Below are 8,218 nucleotides of genomic sequence, written 5' to 3'. Positions count from 1 at the left end.
GATATATTTAGCATCCTAAAAATGATATGGATATTTCTCAAATAGAAACCACCAATAGAGGAAATAATCGAGGGTTTTCCACTCCGTGGATTCAGAGCACAAGGCGACTAAACTGAAAATACCCTCAATCGCAGCACGTCACATGAGAGCATTTCACCTATCTTGGATATCTTTGTTTGCTTGTTTTGTACCCACCTTTATTGTATCACCCCTCGTGCCTTTAATTCGCGACAACCTTGACCTCAACAGACATCGGGAATGTTGTGATTACATCAAAGTTTCTGGACCTGTGTTTGCAAGGATTGTGATGAGAACATTATGTGACTAGTTTGGATCTAGTTTGGACCTTGTGTCACCTCTGCAGGACTGATGCTCCTTGAAGCACCTGCAATCTCAAAAGTCGAATTGACATCTAACGACTGTTTAAAAATTAACGCATATACTTGTTCTGAATACCCTCGTTACTAAATTGCATCCAGTATTTCGAAAACACGAACTGACATCCAGGTGAATCTGGGCATGCACAAGTGCATATTCACAATTCCATAAGTAAATTAATGCACTACATACACGCACAAACCTTTGAAAAGACATTAAATTTTTATATCCATAATTCAACCTCAGGTATACAAAAACGGCATATACATAATACTTCTCCAAATTTAACGTTCCCAACTAAAACATATATAGGGCTAATAAAAAACAGGTTTCTAAAATACAAGCGCACAATTAACAAAAAAAATACCATAAATTCAAAAAAGAAAGTAAAAAAAATATATTTTGATTTGATCGAGTTACCAGATTCTTGAAGATACCCAAATACAATCACGTTGAGATCAGTTTTACTCATTGGTATCATCTTCGGCTCTTCGCCGGCTATTTGATCCGCCTCCGGAGAAGCCTTTTACTGTTATAAACCCCATTTTATTGCGCTATATACAAGGAAATGAGGGGTGACCGCTCCTCTGTAAATTAGAACTACAGTATACACACTTGATTATATTGTGATTGTAATGTAATATTATTAGATCAAAACAGTACCGTAACTACTCTTGTGATTTAGGTAAATCTACAAGTAAAAAAATGAGGGTGGTAAATCACAAATTACTTCTAATACACCGTAAAGCCACAAAACATTACTGTATTGAAGTTTTGATGACAATAAGTTATATATTGTAAACAACGTGATTCAGAACAATCAATGAGGAAGCACATATACCAAAAAGATAACCACCAAATATCAATTATTTAACTCATTTTCATATGAATACCCTTGGGCTGTATTCATGTACAATGACTAAGTTTAAATATTTAAGGTCAAGAGAAAGTATCTGTAAGTTCGAACTGCGATAAAGAGAGAAAACATATTCAAAATATATAACACTATATATGCACTTTAAAATGATCTTCCTTAAAATGCAAGGGTGCTTAATATTCTAAATTTTTTTGGGTGTATAGAAATTCATCCAATACTCTATCCAATATATGCTTAGGCCACTGAATATATCTATACCTATTGGTACTTTGTGAAACACGTACCTTATTTACCATGTATTAACATTAATATTCGCACCATAGGAATTAAAACACGATGATTAGGTACAACGAACAAGAAATAATCTAATACCGTACGGTCTCTAATAACCAATATATTAATAATCTCATCATAAGAATTAAACCACCCTGATGCAAGAAGCTTACTGGATGGACTCCAAGAACATGCAACAACCTGCCAATATAAAAGCACAATATCAACAGCCTTTTAGTGGAATTCTAGCTCCTTTTTACTTGTACTAACTCTGAGAAAAAACATTAAGGACATGTCAGACTGGCTCACAATCCTTTTTCTCCTGTGATAAACGCTTTATCTAACAGTAGAGGAAACTATAAATTGCTATCAATCTAATAAAACACCGTATACACCATTGAGCATCCTTATAAACTAACTCTTATAGTCTTGGTCTGCATTATCCACATGTACAAGGACAGGTACGACCTGCACTTTCTATCACCGCAGAAATAATAAATCATGTTTTATATTTTGTTTATTTATCTGCTAAATTAATTAGTATTATACTTTTATTTATATTCAACTAAAAAAACCATGTAACCTCAGAAGCTTGTCCTTCTAAAACCATCACATCAGAGTTAGGAATAATGCCAATCATAGCTGGTGAGTTTGATTATATGTTAACTGCCTCAACGTGCTTCAGCTCCAGTTCTGACATAAATTATCATAGAAACAGTAAGAAGACACTTCCTTTAAAAAAAGGAACCACTGAGAAATATAATTTCACTAATTTACTTCAAAATTTTAGAGATTATGAATTAAAGCAGGTTTTAAAAGGAGTTTGAAGAGAAAGCTTGTGGCAAAAAAACCACGAATCTCAATAATTATGTCTTCCTCATGTTCAATTTTTCATCCTTTGCATCAGTGAGTTCGGCATGAGGCGCTGCTGTCTTTGCCATTTTCTCTTTCTCTTCCAAATCTTCCAGCTCTCTTTCTTTTTCCGTATTTTGTTTCTCCATTTTCTCACTAGCATTATCATTCCCTCTTTCAAGATGCTCTCTGTCAAGTTTGCTTTTAAAAACATCAATACCTTTTTCCTTTTCTCTGTGTTTTGTTTCCGGAACACTATCTTTTGTTTCCTTCATGAGCTCCTCTGATTCATAGGCATCTTTTGCGATAGGATCCGGAGGTTGTAGGAATGAGGATCCACCAACAATTTCTGCATCATTCTGAATAATGTATTAGGAAATTGTCGCTTAAACTTCCTCTAATACGTATGAATTAATACATATAAAAGTGGAAGGCGATAGGCTTACACAATTAACATTTGCTTCCAGCTGAAAATGCTGGAATCCTTTCTGCACTAGTGGAAAAAGGTCTCCTGTTGGAACCATATTTCTATCTATGGTACCTTTTCTAATCCCTGAGCTTCATTTTCGAACGTATGTGCTGAAGTTGAAAATCCTGCACATATAACCAACCCGCCAAAGAGGGAAACAGACATACAGAGGCTTCAAGATATAAATAATATCTTCCAATCTATCACAAAATTTACAATTTTCACATACGATACATAAATTCCTGAATGATGCAATACAATATTGAATGAGGGAATATCTTAATGTATAATTTACAATTTTCACATACGATACATAAATTCCTGAATGATGCAATACAATATTGAATGAGGGAATATCTTAATTTCTAATTAAAATGTCTTGCTGACCTCTATGTACATAATTGATATATGAGCAAGTCACAAAGAAATTTATGACTTGCACAGATATAAGCATGAACTTAAAAAAAATAAGCAGGTATAAAGTTTGAGAGAAAGTGGTGTATAGGTGAAAACTAAATGGTTGTGATATTATTGGTTTTGGAATATTATTATTGATACATAAATGAAGTGGTTTCATCCAATATAAGCAACATTGCATCATTGTTATCCAGATCTATTGGTAAGGTTAATAAATTTGTCGACAATCAAATTGACAAGAATCAATATGATGTGTACACAAGTCCTTAAACTTATTTGATTCCTTTTTCGGCCATCTGTTAGCAAAGCAAAAAGCCTTGAGTCGAATGCTAACCAGATTTTATATTCCAGATCCGGACAGTATTTTAGTGAAGAAATTATAGATGTGCTCGGCACCAAGGAAACAAGGTTGGAAGTTATTGAAAATCTTGTCCAGATCTTAAGCAATAACTTTCTCTTCCCAAAACATTGGATCCTCCACCCACAACCTACGTCACATACACCATTTTCCTTATAACACATTCCTTCTATTTCTGGCACTGCATTCTTTTTTCTTACTGAGCCTCCAACCCGACCATCAAACCATAATTGGAGCCCAGATTATCCACTTAATCACAGCATTTTTAATTAATTTGACAATTCTGATCTTCTCCCTTGCTCTAAATAGTGTACAGGGAAAGAGGGTCATTCCGGTACGTGGTACGAGTTCTTGTACGTGGGACGCAGTCTCCACGAAACTAGTAATATGACATCAGTTCACTTAGATTTCACTTCTTATTATCAGTTTAGATTCACTTAGATATGGCAGTTCGTGTTTTGAATCTGCAGGTGCTGCAAAGAAGATGAGGGCTGCAGAGGCGACACCAGGCGCAAACAAGTCTCATAATGTCCCCATCACAATCCTTGCAAACATAACTCCCGAAACTGCTCCCAGCATTTCCGATGTATGTTGACCTAAAGTTTAGGTTGTCACAAATCAAAGGTATAAGGGGTGGAGCCGTAAAGGTGGATACAAAACAAGCAAAGACAGATATCCAAGATAGGTTAAATGCTCTCATTTGAGGTGCTGCGAGTGAGTGTATTCTCAGTTTAGTCGCCTTGTGCTCCAAATCCAGCAAAGCGGAAAACCCTTGATTGTTTTCCGTACTTGTTTTTTTTTGCTTTTTGTTTGAGAAATGTCTATCTCAATCTTAGGGAGATAAATATCTCAAATGTTAGCAAGAGATAATATTAATATCAAACACAGTCTTTGCCGATTTTATATTAAATTTTGGAACAAGGTTACATATGCCAATTTTGTCAACATATGTCACCTTCCAAAATTTAGTATAAAATTGGCAAATACGTAATTTGATATTATTATCATCTCTTTATTGCATCTCATACATTTAACACCCTAAATTGAAATGAATATTTGTCAAACAGAAACCAAAAGAAAAACAATATAGGTTTTCCACTCCGTAGATTCGGAGCACAAGGGGACTATATTAATAAGATACTCAGCCGCAGCACATCACATGAGAGCATTTCATCTATCATGGATATGTATCCTTGATTGTTTTGTATCCACCTTTGATGTTCCACCCTTGTACCTTTGATTCGCGACAACCATGACCTCAACAGACATCGGAAATGTTCGGATTGCAGCTGGACCTGTGTTTGCAATGATTGTGACGGGAACAAAATGTGACATGTTTGGACCTACCGTCACCTCTGCAGGACTGATGCTCCCTGCAGCACCTGCCATCTCAAAAGCCGAACTGACATCGCTAAGAATCGTTTGGGAACTAATGCATATACTTGATCAGAATACACTCGATCTAAATTGCACCATGTATCTTGAAAACAAGAACTGACATCTAAGTGAATCCGAGCTTGCACACGTGAATATTCACAATCCCATATGTAAATTAATGCAGCACATACACACACAAACATATCAAAAGACACTGAATTATATATATTCTTATTTAAACCCCAATTATCCAAAAACAACATACCTGGTACGTCTTCAAACTTAACATGTTTCCAAGCAGATCATATCTAGGGCAAATAAGAAACAGGTTTCTAAAATTCAAGCACACACGTAGTAAAAAAACAAAAAAAAAACCATAGACACAAAAAAGAAAGTAAAAGAAATGAATTTCGTTTGATGAGGGAACGTGTACCAGATTATTGAAGATAACCGAAATACAATCACGTTGAGATCTGTTTGACTGATGATATCTTGCTATCGGATCTGGCGCCAGAGAAACCTTTTACTGTCATGAAAGCCTTGTTATTGTGCTATATAAAAGGCAACGAGGAAGCCGCACTATTGTAAAATATAAAACTACAGTCCGTCTACACATTTGTTGAATGTTCGCGTTCCCCTAAAACTCTTTTTTCTTACTGCGCCTCCAACCCGCCCATCAAACCATATATGGAGCCCTGATTATCCACTTATTCTTTCAGCATTTTTAATTTATTTGACCATTCTGATCTTCTCCCTTGGGAAAGCGGGTCGTTCAGGTAAATGGTACGAGTTCGTGTACGTGGGACGGAGTCTCCACGAATCTAGTAATATGACACAGTTCACTTAGATTTCACTTCTCAGTTTACATTCACTTAGAGATGTCAGCTCGTGTTTTGAATCTGCAGGTGCTGCAAAGAAGAGGAGTGCTGCAGAGACGACACCAGGGGCAAACAAGTCACATAATGTTCCCATCACAATCCTTGCAAACATAACCCCCGAAACTGCTCCCAGCATTTCCGATGCATGTTGACCTAAAGTTTAGGTTGTTGCAAATCAAAGGTACAAGGGGTGGCGCAAGAAAGGTGGATACAAAACAAGCAAAGACAAACATCCAAGATAGGTGAAATGCTCTTATTTGAGGAGCTGCGAGTAAGTGTATTCTCAGTTTAGTCGCCTTGTACTCCAAATCCAGCAAAGTGGAAACTCTTGATTGTTTTTTGTATTGTTTTTTTTTGTTTTTTTTTGAGAAATATCTATCTCAATCTTAGGCAGCTAAATATCTCAAATGTTAGCAAGAGATAATATTAATATCAAACACAGTCTTTGCCGATTTCATACTAAATTTTGGAACAAGGTTACATATGCGAATTTTGTCAACATATGTCACCTTCTTCCAAATTTTTGTATAAATTTGGCAAATACGGAATTTGAAATTATTATCATCTCTTTCTAGCATTCCATATATTTAGCACCCTAAATTGAAATATATTTGTCAAACAGAAACCAAAAGAGAAAACAATCTAGGTTTTCCAGTTCGTGGAATCTGAGCACAAGGCGACTATATTGATAATACACTTGGTTGCAGCACGTCACATGAGAGCATTTCATCTACCATGGATATATATCCTTGATTGTTTTGTATCCACCTTTCCTGCACCACCCTTATACCTTTGATTCGCGACAACCATGACCTCAACAGACATCGGAAATGTTGGGATCGCAACAGGAGCTGTATTTGCAATGATTGTGACGGGAACAATGTGCGACTTGTTTGGACCTACCGTCACCTCTGCAGGACTGGTGCTCCACGCAGCACCTGCCTTCTCAAAAGCCGAACTGACATCTAAGAATCGTTTGGGAACTAATTTATATACTTGATCAGAATACACTCAAATATGCAATTTAGGAAAAAAAAATAAAAATTGAACCAAGTATCTTGAAACAAGAACTGACATCTTGCATACGTCATATTCACAATTCCATACGTAAATTAATGCAGCACATCCACACACAAACATATCAAAACACACTGAATCATATATTCTTATTAATTAAACCCCAATTATCCAAAAATAACATACCTGGTACGTCTTCAAACTTAACATGTTTCCAAGCAGATCATATCTAGGGCAAATAAGAAACAGGTTTCTAAAATTCAAGCACACACGTAGTAAAAAAAATAAAAAAACCCTAGATACAAAAAAGAAAGTAAAAGAAATGAATTTGGTTTGATGAGGGAACGTGTACCAGATTATTGAAGATAACCGAAATACAATCACGTTGAGATCTGTTTGACTGATGATATCTTCGCCGGCTATCGGATCTGGCGCCGGAGAAACCTTTTACTGTCATGAAAGCCTTGTTATTGTTAAACCCTTGTTATTGTGCTACATACAAGACAACGAAGTGGCCGCTCTATTGTAAAATATAGGACTAGAGGCGGTCTATACAACAAGATAAGACTGACAACAAGATTGTAACTTCATAGGTAAAACGCAGGCACGTGTCTCTCTACGTGGCCATGTATACTCGGGCATTTCATTCACCGATTATAATATTTATAATTTTATTATTTTATAAAAATAAATTATATAAAATAATAATTATATATTATTAAAATTAATGAAGTTAAAATATTTGTATTATTATGGGCATTTCATTGACTGATTATAATATTTGTAATTTATTATTTTATAAAAATAAATTATAAAAAATAATAATTATATATTATTAAAAATTAATGAAGTTAAAATGTTTGTATTATTATGTGTATATTATATTGTTGAAAAATTCAAAAATTATATAATTAAAATTTTAAAAAGTCCTCCTCCTACTACGGTTTATAGATCGTTTTGGTGCAAGATGCAAAACCTATAAAAAAGTGGGAGTTTTGAATAGTATTGATGTATGTGGATGATTTAGTATTATTTTTTATATTGCCTTTTTAATTTTTTTTGATTTATTAATTATTTTGTTATATTATAATTTTAATTATTAAAATTAATTTGGGAAATATTTGGTTCCCTATAAACGAGGTAAGAAATAAATTGGAGTGTGATTGAAAATTGAATTGGATTATAATTTATAGAGTTTGTAGTTATATTAGATACATGATTTACTTTTTTTTATGGTGGCGAAAAAATATATATTAGGGGAGAATTTTAGTTTTTTGTGCTTGATAATATTCTAAAATTTAAATATTTGTTTAATATATTTG

At 34.5% G+C, this 8,218-nt stretch overlaps 1 protein-coding gene across 9 annotated transcripts; it reads right to left on the bottom strand.

Moving 5' to 3' along the window:
- Positions 1-7,426, bottom strand: LOC141721798 (uncharacterized). Of its 9 annotated transcripts, none has more exons than XR_012574882.1 (6): positions 7,249-7,426; positions 7,083-7,125; positions 5,435-5,527; positions 5,267-5,309; positions 2,922-2,974; positions 2-2,739 (listed from the first exon to the last, which is right to left on the bottom strand). XR_012574882.1 is itself a non-coding variant. In XM_074524913.1 (6 exons), the coding sequence occupies exons 5-6, from the start codon at positions 2,902-2,904 to the stop codon at positions 2,395-2,397; spliced, it is 423 nt and encodes a 140-aa protein (XP_074381014.1). In that variant the 5' UTR covers positions 2,905-2,974; positions 5,267-5,309; positions 5,435-5,822; positions 7,083-7,125; positions 7,249-7,409; the 3' UTR covers positions 2-2,394. The 9 variants fall into 9 exon arrangements, 5 of the variants coding, with proteins under 5 accessions (XP_074381012.1, XP_074381014.1, XP_074381013.1 ...); XM_074524913.1 differs by having other exon boundaries at positions 2,827-2,974; positions 5,435-5,822; positions 7,249-7,409; XM_074524912.1 differs by having other exon boundaries at positions 2,827-2,974; positions 7,249-7,409.
- Between the last annotated feature and the right edge of the window lie 792 nt (positions 7,427-8,218).

This window comes from Apium graveolens, chromosome 4, assembly GCF_009905375.1.
Source record: "Apium graveolens cultivar Ventura chromosome 4, ASM990537v1, whole genome shotgun sequence".
NCBI classification, from domain to species: Eukaryota; Viridiplantae; Streptophyta; class Magnoliopsida; order Apiales; family Apiaceae; genus Apium; species Apium graveolens.
This window is presented reverse-complemented; position numbering and strand designations above follow the sequence as displayed.

What these genes read in the sequence shown, in the direction of transcription:
- LOC141721798 (XM_074524911.1), bottom strand. Translation starts at nt 3,014, where the DNA reads ATGTCTGTTTCCCTCTTTGGCGGGTTGGTTATATGTGCAGGATTTTCA. An exon ending in AAGCTCAGGGATTAGAAAAG is followed by an intron (nt 2,740 to 2,921) that starts GTACCATAGATA and finishes TACATTATTCAG; the next exon opens with AATGATGCAGAAATTGTTGG.